The sequence below is a fragment of the Amblyomma americanum genome, chromosome 5 (genome assembly GCF_052857255.1).
Source record: "Amblyomma americanum isolate KBUSLIRL-KWMA chromosome 5, ASM5285725v1, whole genome shotgun sequence".
In the NCBI taxonomy this organism is placed as follows: Eukaryota; Metazoa; Arthropoda; class Arachnida; order Ixodida; family Ixodidae; genus Amblyomma; species Amblyomma americanum.
Window position 1 is genome coordinate 58,866,590 of NC_135501.1, and position 12,318 is coordinate 58,878,907.

Here is a 12,318-nt window from a genome sequence, read left to right on the forward strand (position 1 = left end):
AAAAGTTGGGCGCTGCGGTAGTTGTGCCTCAAATAAGCACTGCGGCAGGTGTGGCTCAACGGCAGTGCATGCGGCGTAATGCAACGAGAATGGCCGTCTGTCTGATCGACGGTTTTCTCCCCCGCCTGCCATTTCCTTCGGCGCAATCGATGTCACGGCACAACTGAAAGGCAAAATGAAATGTATCGTCCGAAACCACGGCCTCGGGAAAGGCGTAGCGCTTGCCTAATGATAGGGCTCTGAAACGGTTGCAAGCGCACATGGGTACAGGCTATGGCATCTAGCTGCTGGACGTGTCCCCACCTTTATTCGTTTTTTTTAATTATGATGAGTATGGCTGCGGTCTATGCGTTGATAGCAGGCGGATATCTGGGCGAAGAATAGGTTAAATAAAAATAAATAGTTAGTGGGGAGCCTTCACAAGCCTTCGTCATCAGTAGCTTTTCGCAACTGAACTGCCCATCTGGTTCCCCTCGCCACTTTTTCTTTTTGGTTTGATCTTTTTCTACTTGTGTCATACAAATTACCAAACACTGTTTGAACAATAGCCAGAGGCTAGTGTGGTGCTCAAATCAAAATACACGTAGGCAAATACACAGTTTTTGGGTGACAATGAGGAGTACAAGAATATCGGCGCAAGACCACAGCATTTCACTGAGATTCTTTTTTTGCGCTGGTGAGGACGCTCAGTGCTCCTCGTTGCTTTCGCTCCCCCCTCGATATCTCTAACGTGTGTCCCGTGCTAGCTCCTGCATAGAAACAAACTTAGCGCTTCCCGAATGAAGTAATTTTCGATGCATTACATGTAAATATTAAAAGTGCACAAATCATAGCACTTCACTGTTTCTTTACTAAGCGAAGATGTTTTTATTGTGTTTCTTAGTGCGATATAAACGCGGACGATAATTTGAACAGCCGGCGCTTCTTGCATATGGTCGTCGTTTATTTTAAAAAGTGCATCCAGACGCGTTGTGGACAAAGAAACAGCAGCACTTGAGGCACTGGAATTGTGCCTTGTGCTGCGTGAGTGCATGTTAAACTTGCGCCACAGTCATCTTACTAGCACATACAGGTCATCTAGAGAGGAACTTTTTAAATCATCGTCGTGTCCATGGTGGATAGGTTAAAAAACGAAGTAGCAGATCGAGAGTAGCAAGTACATCATCATCATCATCATCATCATCATCATCATCATCATCATCATCATCATCATCAGCCTGACTACACCGACTGCAGGGCAAAGGCCTCTCCCGCGTCTCTTCAATAAACCCTGTCCTTTGCCAGCTACGCCCACCTTATGCCTGCGAACTTCCTGAGCTCATCCGATCACCTAACCTTCTGCCACGCCCTGGTACGCTTGGCTTCTCTTGAAACCCACTCCGTTACCCTTAAGGACCAGCGGTTATCTTGCCCTCGCAGTACATGCCCTGCCCAAGCCCATTTCTTCCTCTTGATTTCGACTAGGATGTTATTAACACGCGTTTGTTCCCTCACCCACTCTGCCCGCTTCCGGTCTCTTAATATTACGCCTATCATTTTTCTTTCAATGGGTCGCTGTGCTGTCCCTAAGTCAAGCTCTATCCATTATGTTAGCCTTCACGTTTCTGCCCCGCAGGTGGGTACCGATAAGATAAAGCTGTTGTACACTTTTCTCTTGAGGGATGTTGGTAACCGACTACTCATGAACTCACAAGACTTGCCATATGCGTTCCACCCCATTCTTATTCTTCTAGTTATTTCCTTCTCATGATACGGGTCAGCTGTCACTACCTGCCCTAAGTAGACGTATTCCTGTACCACTTTTAGCACCGCTTTGCCAATTGTGAACTGCTGTTCCTTTGCTATAATGTTGAACATTACTTTGATTTTTTGCATGTTAATTTTTGGACCCACCTTACTGCTCTGTCTGTCTAACTCATTAATCATGATCATTCATCATAGAGCAGCTAGTACAGTTACATGAAATCTGCTACTGAAATGGCAACGAGGCGGCAACGGATAAAAAAGATTTGTAGTGTTTATGAGCTTGGTGACTGTCATTTGTTGTCTGCTTGTGCTCCGCAAACACTTCTTCAAAAGAATTCATTTACTAAGCCAGCACCAAGTTCCAGGTGCTTTGCGGCCGTGGCGTCACCGTGGCATGAACTTGATCCTGAGCCCTGTGCGTGGCCGCAGCACTATTTCCCACGAGAGCGCCACCTGGTCGCGCTGATCGAGCGACTGGACCCAGAAGCGGCGGAGGATGTTGGCCACCACAATCTTCTCCTCGGCCATCGCGAACTTCTGGCCTGAAAGGGGCGAAGAAAAACATACAACTTAACAGTGGCTCTGATCTTGAAGTTGGGCGAAATCTCCGATCTAGAATAAAAAACAGCGACGCACGTGATTTTCGCACGTAGATTACGTTAACAAACCAAAAGTTCCTGTCGGGTTTAAAATTGAGCAAGAGAGGCACAGCACTTTCCTTAAAGAAAGTTGCTTTTCCTCAAGACAAGTAACAGGTGCAATGAACGGCAGCGAGCCAAAGCCCAAGTTAAAGCACGAGAATGGTGCTGCTTTTAATTTCACATGATCGTTTATACTGATTGCCATACTCGGTGAATGCACCTGCGTAAATTATTCACCATTCACTAAGTGACAAACAAGTGAAATGCAAAGCAAATGTAGCTTAGAGCTTTCTTTCTGCGAGGCAATTTAATAATTTCTTTCAAATTTTAGACACTGATTCAACAGGTGAGTAAAATAGGTATTAGAAGGTTTAGCGTGGAGGATGCATGACTGAATTTCTGTCTTAAACCATTATGATGGCGGCTGTGCAGCCAAATCGTCCTCCGACTACCAGCTGCTATTACATACTAAAATGTACGCCCTTTGGCTTAGAATGAAAATATAAACAGAAATAAAATAAACTGAAATGAGGCGTCATGCGACATCAAGCTCCGCAAAAGACCTTGTTAGCCTTCATCCGTCGATTTCACTCTGCATGTGCAGCGTGTCAACAGCAGTTGTGGGGATTTTACGAAAGAACATTGTTGTGAGGCTTAAGTTTTATGAAGCCTTTCGATATTCTCTTATTTGCGGGGTAATGGACATGGAGACTCAAGAGAAGTATAAGTGTGTCTTGCATTGTTTTGAAATATATTTTCGGAAATCTACCCGTTTAAATATGAAATCTGTCAACAAAGTCTACCTGCATAGTGTTGACTGGCGATTAAAGAGTTCAATATTGAAGGTAAACAAAACAAAACGTCAGAGCGCTGTTCCCAGCAGAAACGGGATTTCAAAGACAGCTTCACGGTAACGTTCGGCGGGATGTCCGCGCCTGCGCCGTTCTGCCCTTATATCGCTGTCACGTACGTTTCAGATCTTCAGACGCCAGAAACATAGCTGCGCACTGCATTTCAGGGCAGAGTTCACAGCGCCTTAGTTTTTGTTCCACCCGCTGCACGTGATGGGGACATTGACCTTGGCCTTACGTGAAGGATCCAGAGAACGACGCTGTCGGCCTGCTATGCAGGATGTATGATATATATATAGGAAAAGCCTGCTCCTTTCCTCTTCATCCGCGCTATTTCAGCTGCACTCCCCTCGTCGGCGGAGCACTGCGACAGAGGCGAAACGCAAAAGACGCCCTTGTATGCAATGCGTTCTCGGTGAACGTTAAAGATCCCCACCTAGATGAAGTTATTCCGCAGCTCTGCACTACGCCACCTCTTTTCCTCTCTCTTCTGTCAGCAGTCCCTTCTTGATCCGTTCCATCAGCGCGTTATCGAGGTGTCTTTCCGGAATTCAGACAGTTGATGAGCCATTTTCTCTCTCCAATTCCAATTTTCATTTTTTCACCACGCATTTCTCTGAGCAAAAGGCGGCCATGTTCTCTGAGTTCTCAATGCACGTTAAAGATTCGCAGGTGGCCGAAATTATTTCGCAGCCCTTCACTAGTGCCTTCTTTTTTGTCTTATTTCTTACGCTACTTCGTTAATCTTCCCCGTCACAGCGCAGTTGGAATGTCTATTTAGACTAAGACAGTTGCTGTGGCTTCTCTTCCCTGATAACCAATTTATTTTCCCCTGCTCTTTACTCCTGGAAGGTCCTTCACTAGGATGCCCTGTTGCTGCTTGCTGTCCGATTACTAAGGTACGGCGGTGCAAGTTCATTTTGCACGAAGTGAATTTGCATCGAGATGCCTAAAATAGATAACTCTACGACCAAGACTCCATGAAATAAGGGACCGTGCCAATAATAGCTGCAGCTGCTGAAGTGCGTTTAAGCGCCGGCGTTCTTCTTAGATACCTCATAGGTAGGCATTCAATTACTACCTTCCTTAAGTAGACACTAGGGAAAAATACAATTTGGCCTCTATCGACAATGACGCTGCTCTCACCATAAATGGAGTGTTTATAATCTAGAAAACACCACAAAATAAGTACACGGATCGCCATCAACGGCGACTATCCCAAGTATAATGCGTTCGTCGACACCGATGTTCGGGTGCGAATCCAGGGTGCGCTACAGCATCAATCACTTTAAAATTGAGGCAACCCGTCCTTCGCCGTAGGGACACCGCCAGTTAGAGTCGATTATTAGGAAGGATTTCAATTTCAAACTTCTGCGCAATAAATGCGTCTTTCGCTGCCGGAGAATCGCGAAAGTAGACAGAAAGAGCCAGGAAATCAATGGTTACTAACAAAAACAATTGCTCATTTTTTGGTTTTACGGAATTTAACGACACAACGCGACTCAGGCGATGACGGACGCCGTAGTAGATGACTGCGGAAATTTGGACCACGCTGGGTTGTTTAATGTGCGTTGACGTCGCTCAATACAATAGCTTCTAACATTTTGCCTCCGACGAAATGCGACCGCCGCGGCCGGGATCAAAAGCACGTCTTTCGGGTCGCCAGCTGAGCGCCATGACCACTAAGGCACCGCGGCCAATGAAACAACATTTCTATTAGGCTGTGCACACTGTCCCTGTAAGTAACAGAAGCCGGACAAGACTGCCTTGAGGCGTTCTGCACGAAGAGCGCATCAAACAGGTGGCTTCAAATAATTGGTCGAATTAGCTGCGCGCTGTACAGAAACTGCGCACCCGAGATCATTGTCGTTCGAGAAGCTGTAAATAAGGTATGTGAGGCGACTCATAAATACGCAGCATAAACAACGCAAGTAGAGCTTTTGAAAGCTCCCACATGAGGGCAAATGGCCTTGCACTGCGACGTACCCAGCTGCGCTCCCCTCCTGTTTCGGCAGAGCCCCAGAATGCAAAACTCAAGCGCATGATCTGCCCGCGGCTTACACGCGTAAGCATCACGGGGTACATGGCTGAGCTAAATAGAGGCTGCTTCTAACCAACGTAATAATAGAATCAAGTTAGGTACTAAATGTCGCTTTCGTCGCCGTGAAATTAAAATCCACTCACTTATTAGACGAGAAGAAAAGAAAAAAATGTCTTCTTGAAGCAAACAGCGTGAAAGGGCAAAAGAAAAGAAAAACGGGAAAGATAACAGGAAATGCGTGTCCACGTAATCGATATGTGCTCACCGTCATGGCGCATGCTCGGCCAGATATGTGAACTCTTTTTCTTTTCAGTTATACTGAACGAGTGCTTCTACAATTTCACCTCATTGTCTTTGATCACAAATACTTCAATAACCTCCCTTGTCGCTTATACCTTGCGCTTCGCAGTATGACGCGCGCGAATGGCGTTTGCAGTAACCACAGTAGGCAGCAAGTTGGCTTCTCGGAACAATTTTAGAGCGAAAGCACTACATTAAGAGGTCTAACCGGCTCATCGAGTTTGTGTGAAGCTTGACCTTGAGGTTGATTTTGGCCAAGTCATATATATATATTGCAGCGACGTAGATTCTTAATCGCGGTGGCGCACACAGATCAGCTTCAATGGCTACTCTCCGGGAGCACTTAGCTACCGCAGCAGCCGACCACGCCTCGTGTTAAACTGCAGCACACTCTGCCGCTGTGCATTGCACATCGTCTTCATCAACTAATACTACTATCGAACTAATATACACACACTGGCGATGATGACACACATTGTCATCATCACCAGCTAATTCTATTATCGAGGTAGTTTCGTCGCCGGACGTGCTGACGACCCAGCAGTACAAAACTATGTGCACACCAGGCTTAACACATTCTTTTGCCTTCTACTCGGTTTAGCTATGTTAAAACCCAAACATTTTCTGTGCATTTCAATGACATTTCAACAGTTCTTCATTAGGCATCTGTCCGTTTCTTTATGTTTTAATTTACGCAGGTTAGTGCCGCACAGATCACAACCTCTTGTCTACAAGGTTCACTGGGATCGCGGTGATTTATTGCGTATCCCCGGGCCAACAGCTCTTCCAAATTTTGCGCTAAGCTTACATGGTTTAATAGGTGCAGAAAAGACGTTTACAACTATTATATTCGCATTATTTTTGATACTGTATACCTGAAGCGATGCATTCACGAAATAATGAATAATCTTCCTTTCGCCGATTGGTACCACCATTTCTCCGGTTCTTCTTTAGTATGGTACCGTCCGCAGTGGACTACAACTGTGGTTGGTAACCTGTGGCTAAAAGGCGCAGAAACCGGTCTTTAAAGGGCGGCTTTGAAGGAGGCGGCATAAGTTTTGATGGAATTCCTGAAGCACAAGCTGATGTTTCCCATGTAAAGAAATTGAAACAGGCGGAACCACTGTTTAGGAGCACTTATGAGCTCTTTCTCTCAGAGCACCAGCACGCGTGATGCAGTGAAAAACGGAGGTTCAGGCGCAAGATTCATATCAAACCGTTACTGAGAGGTTTATGTACCTGAGCTGCTGCTCTGGTCAGCCGGCAGCAATATTAATTGAAACCGTGACATGAGAAAGCCAAGGGCTGGAGTGCGCCACCTACCAATGCATTTCCTCGGTCCAGCCGAGAAAGGCACGTAAGCGTACGGGTGGCGTCCCTTGGAGTTCTCCGGGAAGAAGCGCTCTGGGTGGAACTCCTCAGGCTTCGGGAACACCGCCGGGTCCCGGTGTAGGATGTACGTGGCTATCTGGATGACGGAGCCCTTTGGAAGCGTCGTTCCACCTGGAAACACAAAAGCACGCACTTCGGGGATCATCTATGCGAGCAGAAAGTATATCGAGGGCAGTGTAAAAGTAACAATAAATATGCGGCCCCTTTGGTAGTTCACGGTGGTCCTCTTATTTACAGCAAATACGGCTTTATAGCGAATCCAAAGCATTTGTGTCGCGGAAAGAACAAGGAAGCTAGCTCAATCCCTAAAGCACATTTGCAGGAACCAAGCGCTGTGGCTCAGTGGCTTCGGCAAGCTGCTGATCCAAGATGGCAACTTAGGTCCCTAACGCGAAGGCCGTATTTGCATGAGAGCGAAATGTAAAAATAACGCAAGTGTGCTATGCGATGTCGTCATAGTTTGAAGAGTCCTGGGTGTTGTAATTTAATCAATAGCCTTCCACTCAGTAGTCCCTCATAGCTCATCTATCACTTCTGGACGTTATACAGCGCCCATTATAAATTTACGCTATCAGAATACTAGAATAAAACACAGCATCTCAGCATTGAGAATATGACAAAAATTTTGACTCCGAACAAAAAATATTTAACTCAGTCATCTCGTCGGCTGTATGGTACTACTGGCTAGTTCTGCTAATTTGTTTTCGTTTCTCCTTGCACTTGTTTTCAAGGAGAGTTTCCATGCATCTTATGTTTTTTTTTTCCTGTAGCGTTCTATTCCGGACACAGCATATTAATTGCGAAAAGCTCAGATAGTAATCCGCTGAAAACTCTTCAGGGATATCGTTCAATTTTCCTTTGTACTGCAGATTACCAACATTTTCGAATGTTTTTTTATGGCCGTCACCAGCCAGTTTCCGTGAACTTAATAGGCTCGCATCAGTTCTGCAGTATGAAAGGCCGCAGTATTGAAACACATGTCTATATTGTTGCAGGTTAGAGCGTACAGCGATCGCGGTCCAAGGAAACACTGCGCCCGAAGAAGGAAAAATTAAAGAAGAAATATAGGCTAGTTGATGCTTTTGAATCACTGGCTGAAACATGGTTACTAGAGCTAAAAAAGAAACAAACACCGGGCAGCGAAAAGGTACCGACGGGACAAACGCGTTTGTCCGCGTTTGATCTCTCCCGCGCGTGGTGCGAGCACGGGAGATAAATCTAAGAGAATCGCCGCCGCCGATCGAGGTTTGTCGTGGCTCCCGCATCCCTGGGTGATCTCTATTGGAAGGACCCGTCAGACCGTAACAATATATCACGTTTCGTGTTGGAGATAGTATCGGATGAGATTAGCCATACTTAGTAGGTCGTATTGAGATTGACTTTGTCAAAGCATTTGAAAAAGTTTGTCACGATTTCTTATTTGTAGTCTTGCAGAATGCAAATATTGGTGTTGTTTTCCTTATGCGAATTAGGCACTGTTATAACTAGTCGCATACAAGGCTTAAACGTATACCACTAAAATCATGTGTTCACCAAAAATATCCCCTTGTCACTTTTTTTGCTCTTCCTAGATATAAAACCAATTTCCTTAGGTATTATTAACCGGGTAGCTATCCATGCTTTCTTCATAGCTAAATGAGAAACTAAGATACCCGCCTATGTTGATGACGCCGCCTCCTTTTGTGTCGGCTTGAGGCTTTGCTGGACGATTTTGCTAGGTATGGAGTGCAACCCTCATAACTACTTATATCCAAAGAGTTTTGGTTGGGGTAAATAGGTGTGAGGCCAACTTATTCTGGTGGCGTAAGCTGGACTGAGGAAACGTGCAGTATATAGGGTCCATCTGAACCAGGTTTGCAAACGTAGGGCCTACTGGGATTCACAAATATTGGGTATAAAACGGGTCAGGGTCAGGTGTTTGCTCAGGCGCAAGTCTGCAACATCTTCTTGGTTGCATTGGTGCAAAGCTTGCCTATGTCTAGCAAACCCTGCACTGAGCGAGGAAGAAGGTCCCGGCAACGCGAACAATCTTAGTAACCTTTGTGTAGCGGTTTGAGTGAAAGGTCATGCGTCCCGACAACCGTTTCTTCCTTTAGGGTTCGGTGAAGAAGGCTTTGTTCATTTGTGTACATTTACTTGTTTCGCGTTTTATTTTTGAAATTGGCAAACCTCTGTTTTTTAGTATGTGCTTATTACGCGCCTTAGAGCTTGTTTGTCTTACCGTTTCCCAGCGACTGCATAGGATCATGAGGGGACCCTATGGGGATTCCTTAAGGAAGTTGCCGACACCGTCAACTTAAAGTTATTTCGCACCAGCATATGAAAGTGTATTAAGCGAATGCGCGTTCACTCGGCTTCGAAAACCTGCGTTATCAAACAGCACTCATCGACTGTGCCTGCCAAGGCATGGCTTCACACCAAGCAAATTTTTGCGCCACGGAGGGTGAATTGCTCTTTGTGGAATAAACCTGAAAACACTGATCCCTGTTTTATCGCACGTGGTGATGCTATATTCTTCTAGAATGTATTACAGTGAACGCATAAAAAAGGAGGTTGAAATGACACCATGCAGTATTATATTTTTGGCTGTTCAGGAAAGCTCCAATGTGTCTTGTCATCTTGTTGTCTTCATGAGACTATTCAGTTAGTGGAAGAGCCGTTTGATTATTTGCCAGGCCTAAGCAACACGATAATCCAAGTCTGTTTGGGTTTGTCCCTTATCAGCACTTTTCCGTTGGAACAAGGAAATAAAGCGGCATGGTTTTAACGCAGTTAAATCGAGTAGACGCGCGAAAGCTTGTGTTTAGCCTGGTTGGCTCATGGTTTAGCTTTGCTGGATAGTCGGCACGTCTGGCGACGATATTAGGTCAGTAGTATTATTAGTTGATGAACAAGACGATGTGCAATGCACAGCGCGAGAGTGTGCTTCAGTTTAACACGAGGCGTGATCGGCTGCAGCGCTAGCATAGTGCTCTCGTTCAGTGGAGAGCGAAGCTGATATGTTCGCGTCGCAGTCGTTTCGAACCCCCGTCGCAGCAATATTATTCCATTTATTAATTTATGATTTCGCCAAGATCAACCTCAAAAAGGTTATTGTTCGGTCTAGTGTGTAATTCTCATGAGGCTCCACAGTGCTAGAAGTAGGGACAAGACAGAACACAAGCACTTGTGTTCTGTCTTGTCCCTGCTTTTTCTGCTGTGTAACCTTACGTAACTCGCAAGGTCAAGCCTCACACAAACTCGCTGAGATCTTTGGACTTTGTGAAGTAGTGCTTTCGCAGTGGACGAAATGCGCCGATGGCGGAGTTGTCTAATGCATCGGGCAGCCAACCTGTCCTTTTCACGTAGTCGTGGGCTCGTACTCCGCTAAAGTGCCTAAGCTTGGTATGCTTTTTTTCTGTTGTCTCGGAGCCTGGTCGCAAGCACATAGCTGCCGCCACGTTTTTGTTAGCGTTCTAATGCTGACGCATTAGGAAAACGCACTTCGGAACGAGGATCTAAAAAGTTTTGCTCATTAACCATCTAGGTTTTCCCTATAATGAGTTTTACAAATTCGAGATCCCAGATTCCTATATTTAAAACAAATAGCTGTACTGGAATAGCGGCTGTGCTCTTGGATTGTTGAGAACATCGCCACAATTTCTATCTCCTCTGTGTCGGAGCCATTTCATTGCAGGCAAAACAATTGAACACGCGTTTTCGCAGATTACAGTTCAATTAAAAATTAAAGCGACTTTTTTTGCAACTCTTTCGTGAGTCTGCCCGTTACGGCGAGTCTCATGCAAAGTTGCTTTGAAACGTGAAAATAAATTCATAGATAAATAATGTACTCCTTGCAGTGGGCGAATAATTACGAGGTGTAATTATTGGAGCAAACGGCCTTCATTGTTGCACTTGATTGCTATATATATCAGCGGAAGGTGTTGTTTCGCTTCTGTTTTACTCAGATTCTTTTCCGTACTCAGAGCAAGCAGATTGAATATTTTTCTGTCTGTAATTAACAGTTTATTAGCGCCAGTGTAAATAGTCTATTTATGGCGCCCAACTGCACCGTACGAAATGAATCCAGAGCGCGCAGATGATTTCCTCGATGAGGCTAGCAGCTGAATGTAAACAAAAACTATAAAATAGGGGCATATTTCTTACCAATGGTGAAAGGTTCCTTGCATGTTCTGCTGATGAGTGCCGCTGTTGGATATATGCGCTGGCTTTCCTGAAAGGAGAGGACGAAAACATTAGAAGGTGGACATTTACGTTTCTGTCCATCCTGATCGCTGGGCGCAACAAAGGATGCGAAGAGCAAAGAAGATTTGTCTACACAATTTTTTTTCCCCACGCGATGAAGTGGAAGTAACTGCATAGTTCGGTGCACCAGCGCTGGTAGTTCGAACTGGGAGCCGTAAGCGTTGCAACACGCCATCAGTGCAGCGAGATTTGCACTGAACTGCCTGCGTGCCTTCGCGGGCGAAGCTCGAACCTGCGCGGCAAAAAATAAAGCACCGTATTTTCTCGCAACACAGAGCTTTAGGACGCACTTTTTTTATTCATTTTAAAAACTGATCTGACGAAAACATTCTGCGGCAGTTATCAACGTAGGTTGTTTCAAAGCTCTTCGTGCCTGCGTCGTCGAGTTGCTTGTGTCTCTGCGGCTTGTACAGAAACACCTTGACTGTGTCGACGCCGCGCCTCTTTCTCCTGAGCTCGTACAAAGGGAACCTGCAGGCGTCATCGCTGCGCCTCTTCCCGAGGTTGGCGCCTACCTGTTGGTACTGCCGGCACTGTTGTGCGGTGCCCGCCGATCCATCTACATCGCTGCTGAATCGTGTTCCAATGCATCAAGGGCGAACCCCGGCAAACAAGAAGAGAGTCGTAGTTTGGGACGGGCCACCGATTCTATTGGAAATATTGGAAATTCGAAGTCGATGATAGAGACTGTGAGAAGACCGTATTTATCACGCCTGACTGCTTCTACCATTTCTAGCCGATGCTATATGTACTGCGTTCTGCCTCAGCAACGCGGGAGCGTGTAATGAACACAATTTTGGCAAGCCTTAAGTAGCAAATCTGTCTCGCATATTTAAATGACACCGGTGTCTTGCATCGAACTTTGAAAATCACCTGAAAAGGTGTTTTAAGCTTTATCGCATGCGGAACGTGCAAGGTCCGATCTTAAGCGACGCGGGTACCGTGTGGTGGTACACTGGACACAAGCTTTCCCCTCGCCATGGTGTTCCGGTTGATTGGGGTGAAATGCTTGAAAAAATGGTCTTGAAATCAATCTTCTGAAAAACAAAGGGCCATACTGGGCTCTACCACGCAAGATGTATTTTGGTTTCTCAGAAACGCT

General features: G+C 45.7%; 1 protein-coding gene across 3 annotated transcripts in view; it reads right to left on the reverse strand.

Moving 5' to 3' along the window:
- Positions 1-727: 727 nt before the first annotated feature.
- The window catches only part of LOC144132478 (cytochrome P450 4V2-like), an 86,055-nt gene continuing 74,464 nt past the window's right edge, over positions 728-12,318 (reverse strand). The window contains exons 10-12 of one of the 3 annotated variants that reach the window (XM_077664918.1): positions 11,118-11,184; positions 6,903-7,103; positions 728-2,288 (exon numbers count right to left, since the gene is read on the reverse strand). In XM_077664918.1, coding sequence (XP_077521044.1) covers positions 2,131-2,288; positions 6,903-7,103; positions 11,118-11,184 — 426 coding nt within the window. In that variant the 3' untranslated portion in view covers positions 728-2,130. The remainder of the gene's footprint in view (positions 2,289-6,902; positions 7,104-11,117; positions 11,185-12,318) is intronic. The other 2 variants (XM_077664920.1, XM_077664919.1) reach the window with 2 other exon arrangements.